The 25,462-nt window shown below is 33.0% G+C and overlaps 1 protein-coding gene across 1 annotated transcript; it reads right to left on the bottom strand.

The window, feature by feature from the left end:
* Positions 1 to 18,007: 18,007 nt before the first annotated feature.
* On the bottom strand, positions 18,008 to 19,649 carry LOC143598863 (uncharacterized). Its single transcript, XM_077076969.1, has 3 exons — positions 19,156 to 19,649; positions 18,539 to 18,726; positions 18,008 to 18,452 (listed from the first exon to the last, which is right to left on the bottom strand). The coding sequence occupies exons 1-3, from the start codon at positions 19,607 to 19,609 to the stop codon at positions 18,018 to 18,020; spliced, it is 1,077 nt and encodes a 358-aa protein (XP_076933084.1). The 5' UTR covers positions 19,610 to 19,649; the 3' UTR covers positions 18,008 to 18,017.
* Between the last annotated feature and the right edge of the window lie 5,813 nt (positions 19,650 to 25,462).

Here is a 25,462-nt window from a genome sequence, read left to right as displayed (position 1 = left end):
TGTCGACGGAATCGAGGGAAAAGTTTAACAAACACCTTCAAGACCTTTATGACCATTATTTTCAAATTTATGGTCCAAGCTCGAGATCGTTTTTTGTGAGGCAAACAACGACTAGTAGGCCGTGCAAGGACAAACTTATAAACTTGATGAATGCGGTTTGTGAATCGGCATCTAAGAGGCAAAGAGGAAACACACCAACTAGCGAACTTGGTAGATATAGTGAAGCAAACTATGTTGAGGGCGCAACGGTCGACGAAGTTCGCAATATTGATTTGTTGGCTTGGTGGATAGGAAAACAAAACGAATTTCCTATTCTATCCTCCATGGATCGTGATTTGCTTGCCGTACAACCCTCAACGGTTGCTTCCGAATCGGTTTTTTCTCTTAGTGGGAGGGTATTATCAATGCGAAGAACAAAATTAACTCCCGAGTCTCTAGAGGTTTGCATTTGCATAAAGGACCATTTGGATGCGGTGGATCGTGTACAACACAAGGCAACCTTCGAAGACGAAATACCAATAGAGCGTCCTATTTATGATGAGGAGGCAGATGACGGGCTTTCTTCCGATAATTCGGGTGGTGAAGAAGACGAGGGTGAAGACTAAGAAGACTTGTAATTTGTATTTGTTTTAGTAAAATCATTTGTTACACGATCAAAGTTCAAGTAATATTTAGTTTTGATTTGTTTAATAGCTACTTTTGTTTTGTTTATTACTAATAAAGGTTTATTTCTTATTAGTCATGATTAATTTTTGTTACTTTTTTAATAACGACGAACATTTTATTTATATAAACAACAAATATTACAAACATTATTAAAATATGACGATACTAAACATAGCAACTTAAACTAAAAAACAAAGTCCGTCGTTTTAACCCGGCGTTCTACAACGATTAAGCGTTGTTACCGGCGGCGGTAAGTGCTTGAGTTGTAGAGCCGGACGACTCTCCCGCTTCCGCTTTCTTGGCATCCAAACTTTTTTTCTCACGACAATACTTATTTGTATGCTTGCGTAAGGTGGAGTTCGACCCCGCTTTCAAAAACTTCGAGCAGTACTTGCACCGAGCCATCTCTTGTGAGTCGGTCATGACACACAAATCGTAATGAACCCAAACATCGGGGCATCGTGTTGTTTCGATCACCATAACAACGTCGTCGGTAGTTGCCATTTTTTGTAGGTTTAAGCTTAATTGTGATTTAGAGTGTGTTTTATAGTTTTGAAAGTGGGTTAACTAAGTACACACAACACCTTGCTATTTATAGTATGTTGGTAACCTATTTATAGTAAAAAAAAACCGGTTCCAAAGGTCAAAAACAGCTATATAGCCGTTGAAACCGGTTTTTAACGGCTATATTGTTTAAAATTAAAAAAAACGGTGGAACTGGTTTTTATGTAATACCCGGACCCGGTTCCTACCCAAACCGGTTCCACTGGGTTCGCATTTTAGGCCATCGGGTCGGGTCCGGAACCGACCCGGTTTCTGACAGGAACCGGTCCTATTTTGTACCCGATGTGAAAATAATCGGTTCCTAACCTGTTCCGGGTTTTAAAAACACCCGATATTGTGCACCTATACTACACATGGTGATCTAAGGAAAGATATTTTTTCCCATTATTCATTTAATACAAACACGTGATTGCATAATTTTAAATACAGAAACATTGCATAATTCTTTTTTTTTTAACGATAATGTTTCAACTACTCCTATTTTACACTAACAATACTAAATTATACATTTGCCCAAGTTTGAATACGAGATCTCTCATCTAAAAGGCAAATGTCTCTATCAAGTAAGCTAGTCTTACATTGACATAATTGCATAATTCTAAATTCTACACAATGGCTTTTTTCATACCTTTAATTATTTTAAAACGTTGATAACTCTTTTATACAACATTACGTTGTTTTCTCTAAATATCTACATAGAATCAAGCATTTCATTATTTTTAAGAGGATCCACATTAGTTACAACATCCCAAGATATATGTTTATATCTGCTGGTTAAGAAGGTTGAAGTTTAACCTTTTAATAGTTCTTTTAAAAAATTACACATGCATGTGCAAGAGTAAAAGAGCTACTTATATGAGCATGAAGTTTAGCCGCTTCAAGAAGCTGGGACTTGGCTTTGATATATTTATTGAAGGATATGACATAGGTTAGTAAAAATAATGTCATGTGAGAATATATGAGTATGTGAACCTATGTGTATATTGTTTTCGATTATTCACTATAAATAAAAAGACTTCAATGGTAGCGAAACCCCATGCATTCGAAAATTTGGAATGCGTAATATGTGAGATTCAATCGTCACGATATTTCATTTATGCATAAATTTCTTGTTTGTTTAAGTTAATCAAGGATTACACAAAAATGGGGAGGATTGTTACCTATTTTAGTGTAATGGGATTAATTTGTTGTTGAAGTTAATTATAGTATGAATTGCAATAAGCGGGGTGTGGGATACATGGGGTTTCGCTACCATTGATCACCCTATCTCAAGACTATATTGATCAATAATATAACTTAAGTTCTAATTAAATAACTATTAATTCATATACATTGTTAAATTTACGTCATTGGTATTGTTAAAGATTTAAATACGTTCAAAAATATGACCAATGATCTAATAATACATAAATGAGCATACAAATTTACATAACGAGAACACCTGAAGATTTCTCAAAAGTATACAAATAATTATTAATTATCATTTATAATGAATTGTACCTATTGAGGTAGAGTCTTTCAAGGTAGAGTTTGTCGATCTTGACGTCTCTTTTCATAAAATCTTCAACCATAACTACCTACTCCAAACTTTAGATAACAAAGTTCACTTAACAGCAAATAATCTTAGAGAGGCAAATCTATGTTTGTAACAGAATTTCCATCTAAGTGAATCCCATGATCTCTCTCATCAACCAGATTCTAAAATATCCCTAAATACTAAAACTATTGTATATTGGATGTGGCGGAACCTCAAAGACACGCTTGACCATCTGAAGTTGGTCGGCTTTCCAAAATCTTGTTAAAAAGGAGAAATCATCACTGATGACGACATGCTTAATATAATGTTTTCTACATCTCACACTTATAACATGCTCTGTCACATCAATATAAAAAAATGTGTTATCACAAAATACTCAGTGGTCATCTCACGTCTTCTAAATCGCATATCAAAATAACTAGTTCCTAGTTATACCATACAATCCAATCAACCAGTGCTAGTGAATTCCTTAAAGTGAATGCATAAATCTTTTAGTGTTGATAGAGGAAAAAATGAATTATATTGGGGCCAATAGTGGCGACATGTGTGATGGATCATGATTAAAGACATACATCAATGGCTTGATGTCTGCTTAAATGGAATCATCAGTCAATGTGGGGGAGGTCTACAATGGGGAAATGAAAGATTTGCGACACGTGATCGCTTATAGTTATTCGGAGATTTTTTTTGGTATTCGCGCTATAAAAGGGGGTTCACGACACATTCCCTCTTCACACCAAACACACTCATTTACACACACTTAACCTCGTTTTGCGTGCCAAGTCTCGTAGTGCATGCCAAGCACCAAGGTTCTGACAGCTATAACCTCATTACACAATAGAGAATAGAAATGTTGCTCAATCAGTCTTTGGAATTTAACTCCAAATACCTTGAAAGGTAGGGGTTCTACCTAAGTCATTATTTTATTATTATATTATATGACTTAGAGCATAGTCATGGGTATAGCTCAAAACCTTGATCATAATTATGTTTATATAAGCTTGATAATACAATGATTATAGTTAAAATAATTGTAATTAAGAAACACATAGTGTTGCATACATGAATTTATAGTCAAAACATAGTTTCTTCACGATTAAGAAACATAAAGTTTTATATACAAAAAATATAGCTAAAATATTAACTCATCATGGTTAAGAAACATAAGCACAAGGAATATGGTTAAAATATTGTTTCTTTATGATTAAAAACATACGATTTTACATAAAAAGATAGTGTCAATGAACGTTTCTTCTTGAAGAAAAACATATTATAGATGTTCCTTCATGAAGAATAAACTCAACACATGATTGGTAAATAAACAGAAAGACTACAGGTTGAAATATTTTATTCAAACAAATGATCAATCAAGGTTTAAAGTTGTCAAAACTAATCTAAAGGTCTATAGCGGGATCAAGAGACAATCTGGATATATATATATATATATATATATATATATATATATATATATATATATATATATATATATATATATAAACCTATTTTATTATAGGTTAATCATCATTCATTCACAAAGGTTTTCAAACGAGATCACCGTATCATTCAGAACAGACAGTCACATGTGAATACGTTCAACCTTTTCTATAACGGGAATACATTAAACCTTTATAAACAGTCAAAACATATTTATACTCGATAAGATGAACTAGTTGTTTATCTTGAAGAGTCAGTCTACATGAGATTACGTGATTTCTAAAACGTTATAATACAATATAGAAAATAAAAGCAACTCAGAACTATTACACATGTGTATGGATTCAAACATAATTGTCTGGCCTAAACATGCGAAGGCTACGTGGTCATGGGCTAACAATCATAACAAGTTCTTCAATAGGGGCTACGTGATTCGAAGAACTTTTGTGTGTAGGGTAGTGTAGTGGTACAAATCCCAAAAATGAATACTTTCTGTTGAGATTGTAAAGAAAACTATATTTTTATTATAAGAATAAAGATTTGTTAAATGTTTTTTGAGTCAACGATTCACCAGCATTCTGACGTATTTTTCCCCATATTTTAGAGAAACAGATTTAGCATAGGTAACAAGGAATTAGAGTCACTCATGAAGTTAGACGCTCGCTATATGAAGATGACTCAGTTTTAATATTGTAACAGATCAAACAAGAATCTGTAAAACAAGCCTTCAGGTATTTATTATCCGAAAAGTTTTTGAAATAAATTAATATTCTATAAACTTAAAGTCTTCCGCTAAAACAAACATGCAACTCTGATATATTTATAAAACATGTACCAGTTGTGGTCACATTTTTAGGCTCTAAGTCGGGGTGTGACAAAACATCCGACATGCTCAAATTATTTGACATTTGTGGTTTGATTTACGTAGCTCTCACTATGTTTCTTTTCGTGTGAGAGGCGTTCAAGGAATCATATATATGAAACGATGAGAAGTCGGGTAGTAACTCAACCTTAGAACGTGAAATGCCACGAAATAAATAATATTTTAATAAGATTCATTGTTAAATATGTATATATTTTAGATTTTCAAAATTTGTCACAGCTATGGTTTCAAATTATCTCGTAAGTTATAAATTTTATCATTATTAACTATGCATGTGATTATGTAAACGCGACACTTAATCCTATTATTATAAGTGCACTAATGTGAACGTGAAACTTAATTCAAACTCCCACATAATTTCGTACTTATTTTTATTTATATGTTAATACATGGAGTGTTATGATTTGTGGCGTTTATTTATTGTAATTCAAAAAGTAAACTGTGGACCTTGTTAACACTTGTCAATAAATTAGGGTTGCTTTCCTTTTCTTTTGGCTTGTATTCATTCACTAAAGATGCTGGGGTATTTTGACCAGATCGAGCTCTGGATCAGGCACCCGGCCAATCCTTTGGATACCTTTTGCTTTAGAGTTGAATATATGTACACTACATACAAAACTCTTGGTTCCAAAGGGTGATGGATATAACCTCAAACCACTCATGTGCGCACCCTCAACCACTTCTGTGTGTCGGTAGATCTCTCACCTTTTACATCCCCCTCTACAAAACCGCTATTTTTTTGGTTAAACAATCTTTATGATTATTAAACAACATCAAAGAAATCAGTTTTGAAGAGGTTAAGGAATTAAAACAACATAACAATTTTTTTTAAATGCCGAACTTTTTATAAACCAATAAAAAATGCAAGCTGCAAGAAGCGTGTAAGTACAAAGAACAACAAAACAAAATTACAAATTGCAAGACGAATTACAAAGGGAAATTTTCAACGTTAAACGTACACTACTTCTCCCACTCCAAGCTTGATCTCTTACTTTATTGTTCATACAAAAAAACAAAGTCGTTTTAATATGTCGACTCCAAAGGAGCAGGGGTATGTCTTTAGCAGGTTAGGGTTTGCAATTCAGAAAGGGGTGACGGCGCAGCTTGTTGCCCGCCTACCTGCTATGTTGATGTAATATCTATGTTTCTATTTAATGAAAAATTTCAGAGTAAAAAAAAAAGGTTTTAATACCATTCATCAAATTTTTCGCTACTAAGTTTTTTGAGTTGAAGATTTTGTTATTTCTAGCTTTCCAAATCAACAACAAAGTCACTAGTGATATAGCTTGTATAGAGCCATACACTCCTTGTTTTTCTTGTGTTTACATAGGAATTTCAAAACATCCTTCATGGATTCGAATTAAGTGCTATTAGATTGATAATATTACCCAATCATGAAAATAGACCAAACCCATTAAACAACTCGATAATATATCATGAGACGCACCGGGATTTCCTTCACGGTTAATGATGCATAGTACCACGATTTTTCATTATTATTCTAGCTATAACTTAAATAATATTTCAATGTAAATACGTTACTTGTTTAATATTGAAATGGAAATTCCATAGCATGAATGATCTGATTAAAAAAAATTTCATTAGATTACTAGTTGAGTAGTTTCTATAAGTTTCGTGATCAATAATAAGTTTAATAATATAAGTTTAATGATTTGGGCCTACAAACAGGTGATGAATGCCTTTTTCTTTTACAATAGAAATTAAGAGTTTTCTTGACACGTGAAAGCAGGTGGTTGGATTGAAATTCTTTGGCTTTTGAAGGAGATGTCGGCAGTTTGAATTTTGAATCTTTTTATTTCAGGCTTCCTTAAGTCCCTAACTTTTATAGAATAGCCTTCAGAAACTACTATTCAAGCCTACCCCTATAGTAATTACAACATGTCGTTGCTATACAGATTTCAAAACTATTGATAAGTTAGGCTTCACGTTATCAGCGACGGATCCAGAAAATTTTCTCAAATGAGTCGGAAATTTTTTTTATCTATACATAATTAACCATCGCTATATAAATTTTTTTTGGTCTGGTTCGACCATCGGGTCGGGCCGAATTGCGTCGGTCATATATAGAAAAAAATGATAATCAAACAAAAAATTATATAACAAAAGAAAAGTACGAGAAACTTTATTATAAATGCATAATTATTGAACAATATATCTAGTTTTGTTATACACGGGCTTTCATTTTCTGAAATATAACCAAAACATCATCTAGTTTGACATTTATAAGCAGATTGTTTTTTAATGAAATAAATAAAATCATCGTTTAAACTCTCATCGCCCATATGATTACGCAAATTGGACTTCACGTACTCCATCGCCGAAAAGCAAATTTCAACGCATACGGTTGCAATGAGTAACAATGATATGAGAGGTAACTTCAATTAACGAATAAACAATACACCAATGCAAATGAAGTAAGTGAGCAAAATAATGTATAGCTGAAACATTTTTTTAGATTAAAACACTTACTCCATTAAATTTACATGATCTATTACTTCCGCCATCATACTCTTTTTTTTTAATTAGCTTAAATGTAGATTAAGTTGGGAGTTTGAGACTTGTGCTTATAAATTGAGCATAGATTAATTGAGCATTTGAGCTTAAATTTGTATTTTAATTATTTCCTACTAAACTCAAATTTAGTTGGTATATTATTTATATACATTTATATAATTAAACTTGTAAATATGTCAAATAAAAATAATTGGGGTCGGTCTCAAATTTCATAAGGTTGTTCTCGAAATCCCAACAGGGTCATTGTGCCGTCCTCGAAATCACACAGGGGTCGGGGTCAAAATTATACAGGGGTCGGTCGGGATTTTAACACATATATACTAGTAAAAAAAATTCACAGGAGACGGAGGACCCCCCCCCCCCCACCTCAAAGTGTGGCTACGCCACTGCACGTTATGGGCATCTTTGGGCAGTGGCGGATTCACAAAACTTTTGATTGTTCGGGCTGGTTTGTCGGTTCAGGTTGTTCCGATTGTTCGGATCATTTGATGGTTCAGGTCGGTTGAACGGTTTGGATCAGTTCAGTATACCAAGATTGAGATTTTACTAATAATCATCTTTGCTTCCTCAAAATAATGACCAAAACATTCTTTAAAAAGGCTAGCTTATCTCTCTTTCTTATAACATGTAATACTACATGCACTAATTGTTCAAATTGGGTTAATTTAGTTGACATGAGTCACATATTTTTGCGTAGAGTAAACAAATTTTAGCTGGGAATTGAACATGGGTTCTCATAGTGACAAAGTAAGGGGTCTACCACTAGGTCATGATGAAAACTTTATTTTGAGTTCACTCATTATTTATATGTGGGTTAACATCATATTTTATATAGGCATTCTACATTAGATCCGAAACTTAGTGGGTTCCTGTAAATCCGCACCCAATTACCTAGATCTGCTCCTCTCTTTGGGGGCTTTTTATGGGCATTATTGGAGGGGAACACCATAGAGGGGCATCTTTGTGGGGCACTTCTCATATACATACATACATATATTGGGGCACTCAATGGGTACTAAACCATAGTGAGACGTTATAGGTTGGGGCTCCAATGCCTCAGTGCTTACGTGGCACCGTGGAGGGATGATGCCCCCACCATGTAAAACAGCCTTAAAATCTATAGCGAATACATGTTGACGCTAGAGGATAAATTGTTACTATCGTTATTTTTCTTATTATTTTCTTGTTTATTTGTGTGGGGTCTAAGATGTGGGGAGCTCCATAGGTGTTGGCCATGCACCACATGGATCACACATTCACCTCACCACACACCCTTAACTATAGCACACGTCTCTATTGAGCGTGAAAACATTCACCGATTAGCTGGCGTTCACTAGACACATTTTTGGACAGCTTTTACATGATCATAATACATAAAATGTTGCTATAGAAATTTTGGAAGCTAAACTTAGCTTATAATATGTGAAACCATTGTCAAATGGGTTAATTAACTGTATAATTACTTTTTCGTATCCAAACTTAGGCAAATAGGTTAATTAACCGTTGGATAAACAAGCAAACTTCCAAGCAATGAATGCATTTTTCTATTTTTTTTTCATATTTAACCGTTTTTTAGTCTAAACGAACACCCTCCTCTACTTGTTATACCCAATCTTCTGAACTTTTATGATTCCTTTAAGAATTTTATTTGACATATTACTCACTTGTAACATTTTATTGTATTTTATGATGTCTATTGAAAATATTAAATTAAAGTTATAAAGTTTATTTTATTTTATTTTTTTATCTTCTCTTAACTTTCATTTCCTTTTAAGAATTTTATTTTACATATTACTTTTATATAACATTTTTTTTTACTTTATGGTCTCTTTTTAAAATATTAAATTAAAAATTATAAAGTTTTTTTCTCACTTTTTGTGTTTATTCTTCTTGATCGTAATAATAATATTTATTACTATCATTATCGATGTATTATTATATTTATTAAACAACACACACACATTGATACTATTAAAATTAAAAAAAAGATATTGTAAATATTTACAATATTAATACTAAAAAAATAAATTAATAGTAATACTTAATAATTTTTAATTTGATATATGTAGTGGAGACTATTAAGTAAAAAAAATGTTGTAAGGACTAATATGTATATAAATATATCAAGAGCTAATAGTAATTGATCTAGTAAGTTCAGAAGGGATGCATATTCAGTAAAAATGATATAAAGAGGGGTACGTTTAGTAACACCTTTTTTATGATTAATGGTATCAATTTATCGTTCAAAATAAAAAAAGACCACTTACAAATCTTATTTACTACATAGAATAGTTGCTACAAAGTTTTCAAATATTTAAAGTAGGGTTAAATTTGCATGTGTTATATGTGAGTAAATTAAATTAAATAAATAGCCATGTGATTTAATTGTGTTTGTATGACATTACATTTTTTCATCATTACCTTTTTAAAAGTATACAGTTAAGTTTATTGGTAAATATTTAAGCAACCCAACATCTATCTTTAGGTGGTTAAGATGCTTGTCTCTGTCTGACCACCAACAGAACAGACTTACAATTAAGTTGTCTAAATTGATAAAATAGCCATGGTTTCACACCCATATGCCGATTGAATCTAACAGAATATACACCATCACATACAAAATTTAAATTATATTTATTCTAAACTATTTTGCAATGGTTTGCTACATCGTGGGGCTTGCCGAAAGCCACCTTCTTTAAATAATTACATAAAAGGAAGAAAAAAAAAACTAAAATCATTTAAATTCCTTGTACTTTATATATATAGTATATTACAAAGAGAGAGATAAGATGGATATGGAGAGAATGATCGATCATCCATGTAACTATAATTTGGTTGAATATTTGGCCATGCAGACGTTATTAGATGATGTAAACGGTATAATTCCTGTTGAAGCATCACTGACTCCAAAAGGAGTCTTTGGTTTTCTTGTTCGACAATTTGCCCGTTGTGGTTTAAACATTGTAACCGGTTCATAAGTTGGAGGTTAACTTTTTTATACAGAGTTATCTGGTTCTTTGTATCCTCCAAATGCTTTTGTTTTCTCATTCGGGACCGTCTGGCTGACTCGCGGTTTGATATCATTCGTAATTTCTTCTTGCTTTGATCATTGTCAGAGCTTGAGCTCGAGTTGTTCCGGATGCATTTGTCCGAACCGTAGGAGAACAAGACCGGGTTCTGGGATGGGTAATTAAGGAGAATGTTTTCGAGGAAATTGGTTGAAGAGGACATGATATGATTAGGGATTATGGAATGTGTTAATAAGAAGGTGGGAGGAAAGGGGAGAAACTATGGATAGAGTCAGGGGTATTTAAGGGCAAATAAAGTAGAAGTGGGGGCAGAGTGGAGGGCATTTTTGTCATGAAAGTTGGTTAGAGGTGGGACAGGTTTAAAAGTCATATATCTGAGAGTATAAAGGGACCCGAGGCACTGCGTGAGGGACACCCATCACGCGTGATGGGTTCAACCCACACCGCCATCGGTCCTTTGTCAAGCTTGAGGAGGGTGTCTTGCGTGATGGCCATCATGCAAGTGATGGTTGTTTTTCAAGAAAATAGAACCGTTGGGGGAATATTTTCCTATCACAAAATGTTCCTATCACACACCACCATACCACAACACCTCCCCTACCAAATTTTATCAAAATATGATGGATTTGAAGTTAATGATGTGACACCATTTAATTGGGTAGGGTGTGTGATGATAAATTACATCACATCCACCACCCCTCCCCTAATATTAATATTATAAGAATAGATCAGGTAACAATAATATTATATGAATACTGGGTTTCAAGTCTATACGTGCTTGGGTCAGTTTCAAGTCTTTGAACATGTTTTTTTTGTTTCTTTTTTCTTTTTAATGACGATTTTATTGTGTGCTAGGTTACCGTATTTTTTTTAATTTGGAGAGTCTTATTGTTCTACTTTAGTCAAACTATGTTGTTTTTAACCGCACCCACGAGGACTTCCAAGTTTGGCTTGGGTGTACCCCTGGGAAACACACCGTCGATTGTCACTTGACAGACGTTGTGCCACCACAAGAATATAACTCTCTAACGTAACACACTGTGAAACGAAAATACTGGTGAGCTCAGGATTCGAACTGACATACTTAATTAACTCAAATTCTTCATGGTCATAATCCACCCAAGGTGACACAAGTAGAATTGAACTTAGGCCTTTATCGGAGAACTCAAGTCTCCTACCACTAAGACAAGTGGATGATTGTGATTGTGAATATGTTTAGTTAAACAGGTATAGTTCATTACATCGATTAATGCAAATAATAAAATGTAGATTTAGATTTTGGACAATTAGTAATATAAGTAAAAACATTATTTGCATTATGAATAATATAATTTGTTAGCATGGATTAAGACTATTTGCCACGTAAAATCCATCTACAAACCAAAGACATCCTCAATTTTGGTGTGCGAAACTTTGATGTTGTACATTGTTGTTCGCTTGTGACGGTATCAAAGACCTAAAAGAAACATAGCAATAAAATAGTGTTTTGTAAATTTGTACTAACTACAGAAGCTCCAAATTCAATTATCTGTTCATGCAAGTGTATTATTCATTTATTTTGAAAATATCGTCACTTGATTATACATAAAAAGTGATAATATATGCTTGATTCTCTTGGTAGATAAAAGTGCTTAATTTATGGCTTTGTAATTTGACCATCTTGTTGTTTTGCCAGCCCTTGCTAATAGGAAGGGTTTTTGGCCGTGGTAATGAAAGTTTGTTTTTTCAAAAATAAAGATAAAAGCGCTTAATTCTCTCTCTCTATTCGTCTCTCTACGTAATTAAGCATCGTTTCACTTTATATGCATAATCAAGAGACGATAATCTTACAACTGCATTAATGATAATGAAAAATAGAGTTTTTGCACTCAATACAAGACAATATTGTATTATGTATATCATGTGTGTGCGCGCGTGTGGATATGTTATATATACAAGACAATTTTATGTGAGGAACTCTGATAACAACATAACACATGTGTGTCTAATGCATTGCTAATTTAATGAGATAGTAGGTAAGTGATTATATTAATATTTTCTATAACTAGTTTAAATCATAATATTGCAAAACTCCATTATAGTTATCACAACTCTTAACATTGCTTTGGTTTTGATTTGAATATGCCTCCATTTATGTGTGTACACACACCATAGATGTTGGTTAATTAGTCTAAAATAAATAAATATTGCAAGAATAGTTAAAAACAAATTTGCATGATACAAAAGCATTATAGAATATCTAATCACCTTTTAGGAAACCCTATAATTAGTAGTTGTTAAGATAACATAACTATGATTTTAGTTAAATGAAATGACATGTTATTCTAACTTTCTAAGTGGGTGATACATGTCTTTCTAATGACATAACAAGAATCTAAAATGTCTAGTAATTTGATTGCTTTCTTGTACCATGAATTTGTGTATGATAATATGAAAATAATTCATAAGCAGTTCATGATATTTTATTTCTCATAAATTTATGAATTTACCTTTTGAATTATAATACTTTTTAATAACTATAAAATTCGTGCCCACTAATTATACTTTTAACTTTACATATCATTCTACTACAGGAGTAGAACTTTCAAGTTTCAACCACTAGAGAAGAAACATAGTTTCTATATACTCTTGATATCACTAAAAATAAAAGTTGTTTGATAGGCAAATTACATCTCTAACTTTTCTTGTTTGAAACAAGAAACATTTAAAGTAATCTATACACTATCCCCTTTTAACCCTCTTAATTCGTCTAGATAACTTTACACAGGTGTGTTGTTTGTAGGCATACAAACTTTAATTGCTTAGAAATACTACAGTACTTTGTTTGGTCGGAAATTCGCAGGAAACTGTGATTTCAAACACATGCATGCGAGAAAAATGTTTTTGCCAAAATTTATTCGTTGGATTTTGTTTCCCTAAAAATTAATTTTTTTTACTCTTCTCGAGACTCAAACCAATACAGTTAGGTGATTAAAAGAATTTATCTCTGCTACTAGATCAGCAGGACTGAAGCAACGATATCTTACCATTGTTGACCAAACTTACAGGATCTAATTTAATTGTAAAACCTTTATAAAAGATAATAGCAAAAGGTGTGACATTGACAAAACTAAACCTGAAATTATACACTTAATTATTGTTCATGCTTGGTCACTAAGAAAGAAAACAGGTGGGAAGGGTGTTTTACACATGTCACCACCTAAGATGGAAGCCTGGAAGGGAGTCGCTAACGACCATGTGCCTGTTAAGATCCTGGAATATGATATATGGTGTTGGCTGCTTTTCTTTTCTTAGATAAAAAAATAAATAAACAATTTAATATTCCACAAAACTGAGATTTAATAAGACATTTTTAATATTTAATCTTCTACTTGTATCCTATAAAATTTTAATCTTTTAAATATATGAACTATTACGATATGGGTTTCTGATCGTCTCTCTTTTTATCACGTAAAAGTTCTACAAGTTGCATGCTTAGATAATTTATAAAAATATTTAGGATTAAGTTAGTTTTTATTAAATAAAAATATAATGGTGAATGTATTGATTTTCTTTAATCATATCATGCATCAATTTTTGTAACAATCAAGCATAAAAAGTGATAGCCATTGAAGATGTTATCTAGTAAGTGGGCACTTATTAAAATCATATAAACCGTTCCATCAATGAAGGGGAATTTTGGCCTAAAGTTCAAAAACCATGTGCTCCTAATCTATTTTTTAATGAAACTTCTTTTTTAAAGTATGTTTAGCACTCTTTCAACTTTTTTTCAGATTCATAATAAAATATATAATACAACTTATTTTATAAGAAGCATAAATTGTAACTAAGGAGTTTTTATAACCAGCTCATTGCGTCGGGTTAGGGAAGGAGTACACATTGGTATTACCCATGCATGGGTTAGTCCTGTACTGACACTTCATTTCTACCACTAATTAGCCACAAACCACAAAATTACTGGCAACATCTACCTACAAGTACCCTACAAAATTATCAATTCATTTTAGTTCTACAATGGTCAACAATGAATCAATTTTGTATGACAAACATTTCTCATGGAATGAAGTCATGCACCTTACCCACGTGTGGTGGGGTGGTGCTACCACTTGGTTTGGAAGCCATGCATCCTACACATATGGGTGCCATGGCTTCCAAACCACATGGCAACACCACCCCACCACATGTGGGTAAGGTGCATGGCTTTATTCCATGACAAATTTTTGTCAAACAAAGTTGATTCATTGTTGACCATTGAAGAAATAAAATGAATTGATAAAGTTCTAGGGTTCTTGTGGGCAATGTTGTAAAAGTAGGATTACAAGGCTGAGTACTCTCCGAGTACTCGCTACAAGGTATGTCGTCGAGGCGAGTTTCTGTAAATCCACATAGTTACTAAGAATCGGTCAAACGCGGTCAACCTCAGCCAGAACCACATCTTATCGGTGAACTTGGATCAATTTTGACTCAAAAAAATAAAACAGAATATCGTAATTCAATAATTTAGCGAACAAATTTCATTTTTTAATTAATGATTAGTAATTTTTAGAATATTTTATTATTTAAAAATGTATTTCTATTATTTATATTGATATTCACCTATTTTGTTATAAAAATTAGTAACCTTATTATATTTGACATATACATAATATCTAAAAATTAATTTTCTTTATATTTACTATGTCCAAGTACTCCGAGTAAACCCAACTTCCCAGTCGGCCTCCTAGGGTCCGCCTAGCGACTTTTGCAACCTTGCTTGTGGGTATGTGGTGCAAATAATTTTGTGGGTAACTAAGGGTAAAAATGAGGTGACAATACAAGATTGACCGATGCATAGGTAATACTCATGAGTGCTTATTCCTCTTATGACAATAAAACACAAATCTGTGAAGTTATTCTCAATGTTGCTTGTTAATTCTCAAGTAATTCACCCTAAACTAACAATTTGCAATCGCCAAAAGTGTTTCATCTAATGTTGACATAAAATGATGAAAGCATACAAATTTATCACAGGTTTGGGATTTTCAGAAGAGCTTATACTACATCAAAACTTTCTATTATACCTCAACTCCACATATATCTAATTTTTTGGTCAAAGGCCTTAAGTTTGATTTTGTTTATTCATTATACCAACTCTTTTCATTTCCAAGCTAAAGGTTAACAGTCTGGTTTTCAATTTTCATAACACAACAACACGTCAATTGTTTTGATATTTTAAACTGCTCTAACATCATTCACATTAAAAAGTATCTATTATCTATATCTATAAATTCTATAAATAAAATGGTTTCACATTCAAGAATCCATATCTATAAATTATTACTATAATATAATTAAGAAGTTTGATGTCACAAAATAGGTTTCTTTTATTTTTGTATATGTAAAATTGGTTTTGTGTTTGAGCATATATGTTGGGGTTGGTTGGACCCTTGTGTAGATTATGTAAAATACCTATGTTGGCCTGTAACCAGGGATTGAGTCCTACTCTAACGCAACGTTGGTTTTTTTTAGTCAAATGTGTTCTTTATGGTTACATTTTTCAAGTTGTATATGGTTTTGGTTATTTTTTTTTCAAGTGTGTTATTTATGTTTATGTATAAGTGAGAGTGGTTTTTTTCAACATTAACTTTGGTGTAGACCGGATGGTTGTGTTGTTAAGTGAAACCGACCGAATTCGTGTAGAACCACCGCATTTTGTTTTAGTTTCGATACCGTAACGAACTTAACAAAAATGACAGAATGCCAATTTTGTTTTTGTTTTAGTTCCGGTATCGTAATCTAGCAACCCATTGGAATTTCTATATAAATAACAGTTTATAGAAAACTAAAGTACACTTTTATATTTAGTGGCTCATATTTCACCCTCTGTAATGTAAGTGTTTGTGAGTAATATAGAGATAGAAATAGAGAGTTGGATGCAAAGGTCTTTGAAAATAAACATAATCTAAAGAAAAAAAATTATGTTATTTAAATAAATTATTGAGTTAGAGATGAAGGCTGCAATATGAAGGCTCTAATATAGATAACTTTGCTTATAAACCATCACAGGGTGACCTAGTGGTAAGGTTCCTGAATGGCATCCTAGTTAAGGGTTCCAGATTCAAACTTTTCATAATAAACATCTTGGATGGCCGCTGTTCAAAAAAAGAGAGTTAACTATGACTGCCTAGACCTAGATAAAAAGGGTAATATTCTGCTCTAAGATGTCTCAAAAAACCATTTACGTCTTATCTTAGTATCATCCTATCACCAAACTATTTGGATATTATCGACAACAATTCACATGAACCACTACAATTATACTTTCTCACCGACAACCTTCATATATGTTGCTTCGGTGAGTGAAGATTGTAGTCGAAGAGTACAAGATTTAGACGTAGGGCTATGATTTTTGTTTGGTTGAAACTTATCAAGCGTTCAATATTCATTCGTTCTCTCATATAAATAAATTGAAGGCTTAATTCATGATAGGCTACTTGTGTTCAAGTATCATCCACATGTTTGACACCCCAAAGCATCATCCACATATGTTTTGACGCTTTCTGATTATACGCGAGTGGAAGCACATGTATTAACGAAAATAAAGTAGCATGCGAGCAAAGTAAATATTACATAACTAAAGACATGGCCTTTTCGACATGATTTTATCTAATATAGTTTTGAGCCACAACACACCCTCTTAAAATGGGAACTTTAATGATAATGGTTGTAAAGATATTAGATGAAGAGAAATTAAATTCCATTTACAAATGGGTTCAATTAGGGATCAGTTGGTTCAAGAAATGCTGCAAGTCCACAAATGCAAGTAAAAGATGCACACATCAGTTTCTGGGCCCAAACTGATTTGTTTTGAGTTAAAGATTGTCAAAACCGATTTTGGCCAGTGCGGTTCGATTTTAACCAGTTTCAAATATGAGATCTCAAACCAAGTACAAACTACCAGTTTCCCTCAAACTGGTTTCTAGAGCAGATCGATTTCGCCATTTCGGTTTAGGAACCGGTTTCAGTTCATTAACCATTTTGTAGCCCACCTTTAACTGCAAGAACCGGCAAAGGCTAGATTTTAAAAGTTCAAACTCTATTCAATTAACACAACAAATTCCCGTATCGACTACACATGTTAAATCTCCCCTGCCTCCTTTCTTTTAAACAATTTCAATCCCTTTGTTATCATGTAAATAACCTTTGCACATAATAATACTAATAGATACAATAAGCATCATCCATCTTATTATGCCACATTCATATATGCATCTAGCAATTCCAAGTGATTTAAAACTTTCAGAAACTGTAAACATGATATTCACATATAACACATATTACATTTTATCAATGAGTGAAACATAAACACACTGTATCATCATCATTATGATCATGCCACATCAAGCCAATCACTAGACTCCTTCATTTCAGATTTATCAACACTTACCTTTCCAACATCTCTTCCATCTTCATCATCCTCAAGATCACTAAACGACACGTCCTCATCATTCTCAACATGAACTGCAGTTGCACCAACGTTAACATTCTCTGAACCATCTTCCTTCAACCAATCATCCTCATCTTTATCTTCAACCGCATTAGTAATACTTCTAGAAGGTTCCTCTTGAATTACAGATTTGTCCACAATTTGAATTTCTTCAGTCGGGACCGAATCTTTTTCGGTCTCCCCTGTAGCAACCGGCACACCAGAAGTTGTTAACGGAAGTGCTGATGTTTCAAGTGGAGCAGTTTCTGGTTGAGTGCCAGACGACACAGAAGAACGGGCCTTCAATTCGTGTGTTAATGATCCTCGAGCTTTCACAATCTGCACAATACAATAATTAGGTTCAGTAATTAAATGACTATCAATTTATCCCAAAACTGCATTCCCTATTTCAATGTTATTATTACCTCGGGTGTTGAAAGAAGCTCTGCAACATGAGGTTCAAGTTTTGGATGCACAAGCACAAAATATATCTTCCAAAATGAACCTTCACTCATATAACCGGGGCATAGTTCAATCCTAAGAGCAGGTAATCTCGGTACCAAACTTTCAACAGCAAGAGCATGCTCTTGTTGTGCATCAGATAACTCAAATTCTGGAATACAAAAAGAGGAAACATAATTCAACTTCCAAATCTTTATTACGTCAACTCCGTCATACAAACTCAATTACATATAGGGGTGTTCATGGTTCGGTTCAAAACCGTCGGTCTTGTTTAATGGTTGGTTTTTTATTCTCGTCTTTGGCTGGTCAGTTTAAAAATTTTTCAAAACCGTAGGCTTATTTTCTTAACGGTTTGGTTTGGTTTGGTTTGGTTTTGGTTTTCAATTATCAAAAACCGTAACTAGCGGTTGGTCAAACCCATTTAAACCGGACTGTGAACACCCTAGTTACATATAAGTAGCAACAAAAAACATGTATTATCAGTTTCCAGATTTAAAAGTAGCTCTAGGTGTCCAAAATAATCAAAACTATGAATCTGTATAATAATAATAATAATAATACCAAACAGGCAAACATTCACCTTCACTGTCATCTTCATCTTCTAAGAAAGGAAAATCCATCCACGTGTCAGGATGCATAGTAACATCCCTCACAAACCCCAACACTTCATCCGTAACACCAACAGCTTCAGCATCCGGCGACAACTTTAGTATATTCGACGCCAATTTAGTTATCTCCGAGACATCAATATTATTCGACAGCTTCGATATTCCGCTACGAAACCTACCTCCGATCTCCGCAAAGTCCCGTCGGATTCCAGTAACCGGGTCCGATTGGTGATTAGAAGGAGGAGCGAGGAAGGAAGCGACGCCCCAGATCTTAGTGGTTAGGGTTTTGGTGATTTCGGATAAGTCTTCTTTGACTCCTTGTTTTGGTGAGTCGTTGTCTTGTTGTTCGGGTTTTGAGGAAATGGTATCTGGGTTATCGTCGTTGAGATTGAAGGTGTTGGCGATGGATCTGGTGAACCATGACATTGTGAAGGTTTACGAGATATAGGTCACACAAGCAGCTTGATGACACGCCTTGATTTTGATTTTAAGGATCTATGATCTCCATTCCTCCATTGGGGAAATAATAAGAATATAAAGTTGGAAATTTGTATTGAGAAAATTTCAATTTGCCTCCCTGGAAAATATAGATGAAATAACCACTTAAAAAGAAGACAAAATGGCAAAATATGTCTTTTATGTTTGAACGTTTTTTCAATTGACCAAAAGACATGACAAAAAATATATTTTATGTTTCAAATTCCGTTCACATTACATCCTTTTGCACTAACCCAGTTAAATTTTTTCGCTAAATATGGTCATGTGCTTTGCACATGAGAGTAGTGCGGTCATTTTACCCCTTTAAGGACTGTTTGTGTAATTAAACTAAAGTTTTGGCCTTTTGAAAAAATACTTTTATTTTTTAATGAAACACAAAATATACAATAACCCCCCACCCCCACTCCTGTTACACCCGAAATTTAGATACAACTTTATTTCAATATTTTAGTGCGGAAAATACGATCCCAGAAGTTTCTTTGTTTCCAATAACATAAAATCCATTCTATCAACCGAACATCAAGAATAATATCACAGAAACTTGTCTTTTTAATCAAAGACAATACATATTTTAAAACTTGTTCAGAACTCTTTATCAAAATTAGAACTTTGAACTTTAGATGTGTATTGGTGTTCAAGTCCGAGCACTTGATCTTCGACTTTCCGGTTCCATTTGGGGGCTTCACCTAAAGCAATCCAACACCACATATTAGTTATTCGTTATTACCAATATATATATATATATATATATATATATATATATATATATAAACAAGACATTAAACCCGAAGTAACATTAGTCAAAATTTCAAAGCCAAACCAGATCTAGCATAGTCTACGCTAGCTACCGTTACGCAACTCCAAATATTCAATTTATTATGTATCTTAACTCGCCTGATTGATCCCGAGCTTCTCGTACCTGTTTAATGTGATCTTCGACTTTCCGGTTCCATTTGGGGGCTTCACCTAAAGCAATCCAACACCACATATTAGTTATTCGTTATTACCATATATATATATATATATATATATATATATATATATATATATATATATATATATAAACAAGACATTAAACCCGAAGTAACATTAGTCAAAATTTCAAAGCCAAACCAGATCTAGCATAGTCTACGCTAGCTACCGTTACGCAACTCCAAATATTCAATTTATTATGTATCTTAACTCGCCTGATTGATCCCGAGCTTCTCGTACCTGTTTAATGTGATTTTAACATCTCAACTAAATTTCAACTTAGTAACGGTTACAATTACAATGCATATAAACAACTTAGCAAATCATTTCTCCAATTAAATTATGCTACTAATCTAATATTCACCAACGAGCCAAAACGTCATCTAATCGTACTACTTTATTCTTATAATCAAAAAGTGGGCCCGTAACCCAAATCAAACCGTACTACACCATGCTAGTATTATTTATATTATAGACACGAGTCATTCTCACTTAAATATTTGGTAAGGTAAACTTCAAATTGTAACGGGTTAAAGCCACCCGTGCACACCAAGCATAGTCAAAAGAATCAACTTGCAATTTAAATGGTCAAGGCAGCCCGTATCCATTTAATAATGTGTAATAAATCAAAACATACTGATAGGACTTATAACTTCTTAAACTAGATGTAAGATAAACTTACCTTTGCCCGTTGGAGCTTGGTTACGCTTTGTTCATTTGACCCGTTGACTTCCACGCTTCATCGTGCCTATCTTGTTAACAAGTCAAACTTTCAATACTTAGAATGCAACATGTGGAATCCCAAATCACTCAAAATTAGTATTCCTTCATAAGAATTTCAACATGTAAAGCTTAACAACGTTAATCATTCAATATTCATTTCTTTTGACCCGTTAATGTGATTTCTTGCATAACCGATTTGCTAGTATTTCAAACCCACTAAAACAACTTCTAATAGATAAATAAAACCTATTAGAATCAGCAAATTTATGTTTTAGATAAATCGTGCTTAAACATTTACCTTTAACTTGTTTTAGAAAACTAAAAATATGTGCAGCACTTTCTGCACAGCAGTGCTCACCGGCCAATTTGACCCACTTAACGACCATAATTTTCTTGGTTAAAAAATTATTGGAAAACTAGACTCAACATAGCTTCTAGCCCAAAAAGAATCACCCAAATCGGACACCTGGTTGATTTTATATGATTTTTATGACTGACCAAAATCAGAAATCAAAGCTGCGGAAATCAGCAATGTAATCTATTGCTAAATGCCACCTAACCTTCAAGGACATCCCAATTTACTTGTTCTCACACCCAAACTAAGCATGCATAACAAATTAGGAATACTTAATAACTTTTATTGATGCTAAGGTGCTGTCAAATTACAAGTAATCATTAATATAAAATCTTATGCTCAGATTACAACATATAATCCTGCATATGTAGACTCATCTTCAACAATGGAAGAACTAGGGTTATGAATTTCATACCTTTGCATAATTATCATGATCCTTGCTTTAATTTCCACATGCAGTAGCTTGATTACAAGATTTACATCAGAATTGTTCTTCTAAACTTCCAGATTTGTGTCTCCTCATCAAATAAGAAAAACAGTGGGCTACTCCCGTTGCATCTGAACGTCTAACTTTAATTTGGGTATATTACAATACTAACCCTCCAATTATCAACAGTTTACTATTTCTAATTTCCAATAAAAGAACTTTTACCAAAAATAACTCTTAATGATATAACTATGTTTACATTTTTCATTATAAATCCCAGTCAAGTTGTTATATAGGCCGCACAAATATACATCCAAGATACTAAACTCAAATAAAATATGGGATGTTAATGCTATCTTTAGAAAAATATGATTATAAAATTGTTTCCAAATCGGGATGTTACAAATCTACCCCCCTTAATTAGGTTTCGTCGTCGAAACCTTTACCGGCCACCATTTGTGGTAAAATATTGTTATATAACACATCTATTCTTTTCACGTATAAAATCACTTAGTATTCTATTCACCCATATAATAAAAATGCGTAACATACCTTGGCTTTCTGTATGTAATCCCCATGTATCCTTGTATCAGCCTGTAATTTATTCACCACCACTTATACTACATAACCAAGTAACACGATCAATGCATACTACCACTGTTATACACTGACTTCATACATGTGCTCTACTACATATAATCACATTGATCATGCCGTAATTACAAATTATGTTCAATATTCGTTTATAACAACCATTTCACAAACACTTGAAACTCAATTATTTTTAGTTAAGAAACAACCTAGAAACATCTTTTCTGACCAATTTGGATTATCAAAGTATATCATACTTACATGGTCGTGTTTCAAATTAACTATAAAGTGCAACATCTATAACTAATAGATACGTAACTAAATAGCAAGTTCATGTATGAGTTCTAAAACATCAACGAATATATCTATTTTAAAAGCTACAAGAACGTAATTACCAGCGGTACAACCGACCTGCACTCTTCATGTACAATTTAGCAAGCTATAATAAGCTAATATTAAACAATACTTTCCTTGCTCATTTAGTTCTCAAGGTTTAACAGGGCTTAACATCACTTAACCTTTGTCGGTAAGCTTATTTTCCTCTTGATTCCTTTCACTGACCTGTTGACTTTTGAAGTCCATTTTATCCCTTGGCAACGATTTTATTTCTTTTATCCTTTCAATTCAACAATTTACCATTTTTCACATGTTCTTGTTAGTTAGATCATTAATATCATATATTCTAACATCTCCACCAAGTGGTTCATCATCATCATCATCATCATCCTTAACATATCGTTATGGTATCATCTCAACATACACTTATTCTATATCAGACTAAACAAACATATAGATCAAAAGAGCATATACCCCACAAATAATCATATACCCCACCAAACATATAAATGACCATATATTATATAAAAAAATAAATAATAATAATAAATAACTTACGAGCCGCTAGTTGCCCAAACCATGTTATATTCATCAGTCCTCATCTGAATTTCTTGGCATACATTGCTATAGTTCGATACGTTTAGCCGCTTCAATTAATACAACTTATGTATTTTTCTTATAATCCGTCATATACCAACATGATCACTAAACACGTATACAGACAACACATTTTTTTATTACTGCTAATCAATCCACACCACCATTGTAGTAGTCTACCACTAAGACTACATGAAACCTTCACATTGGTTAGACCATCTAAGTTTCATCCCAATCAGCATATTCAAATAGAAAAATTCATATAATCTCCACAATCTATATATAATTATTTTTTTTCTTTTAACTATACATTATATTTTGTGCAATCAATAGTTTCAAATCAACACAATCTGTAACCTTCATTATTTTTCTATATGACTTGAGGACTTCATAAAAACATATTTAATTCATTTACAACCAACGAGTGTGTATCAACTTGTCTTTTATTTAATCGTGCACTAACGATTCAGTTCAAAACCTATCGGATCAACAACAACATAATAACTAATATGTAAGAGCATTAGCAACATATAGATAATATATCACACATGCATCATGGATAAGATAAATTTTGTGTATTAAACTCACAACAACAATCTCTTCTTAACTTAGATGTTTTACAACCCCATGTAGTCAATCATTTTCAACCACACATGTTCTTTCTAGTTTTCTTACTAGTTTTCTAGAGCTACCATATAATCCACCACATCATCACCGTATACTTCACTTACATTCATGTAATTGTAATTACCAACAGATCACATTTACTACCATGTGTTGCCCTTTTCACCCGCAAATTGAAATGGTTAAGACGTTGTCCTAAAGTGTTCTTGTTGTTACTACAACATGTTTCAAGTCGAGAAGTTTAAACTTAGTTTACAATATCTTGAACAAACTAATCATCATTTTAGTTAAGACATTTATTGCTTCATACCATTGAATAGAGAGAATGTTGAAATGATGTCGTTATTTACTTCACCAGCTCTCAGTTCATGCATCAACTTTCATATTCATTTATGTCTTATTCCATACTTCAATAATTACTAACTTTACATTTATGTTAACCACATTGCATACAATTGAAATTTATAAATTCGTTTTAACTTACTTGTGAGGCTCGAAGTCTTCGAGTACCATAATTCCTTTCTTGAGACCACCGTCTCTATCAACGCTCACCTCCTACGTGGATCCGCTATCACCAATTTAACACTTCATTTGATCACTATTAACGTGATTTTATATCTCCTTTTTGAGGTCCAAGACCCCGTCGTTTAATCAACGAGTCTTCAATCCACCTATAAAAGTTTCACTCAAACGTATTTAAAGCCTCGAACACGTATAACAATTCATCGTACTCTTGGCTTATCAATCTTTATTGACAACATTATTTTACTATCAATTCTATTAAAAGCTTTCAACCACAATTATGGGATGCTCTCTCCATCCTGTTTACCATAACATAATTCTTTTGCAATCACCCACTACAGTTCACATCATTAACACTTTATCGTGTATAATGGATAAGTATTAAACACATTACTTTACCACCAAATTAATGATTTATAATACTTGTGAGATCCACAATCTCAGAACCACCAAAAGTTTGTAAACATGTCAACATGAATTATATTTTGAGAAGAAAAGAAAGAAAAATAATAATAATAATAATAATAATAATAATAATAAACATAATGTTTAGTAACTTTATTACTAAACTCTTTCGTTTATTCTCGTGTGAAATTTATCATTTCATTCTCTGATACAATCCCCCATTAGAGGT

Source organism: Bidens hawaiensis, unplaced genomic scaffold (genome assembly GCF_021521415.1).
Source record: "Bidens hawaiensis isolate Kalapana, Puna unplaced genomic scaffold, B.hawaiensis_p1.1 tig00050980_1, whole genome shotgun sequence".
Taxonomy (NCBI): domain Eukaryota; kingdom Viridiplantae; phylum Streptophyta; class Magnoliopsida; order Asterales; family Asteraceae; genus Bidens; species Bidens hawaiensis.
This window is presented reverse-complemented; position numbering and strand designations above follow the sequence as displayed.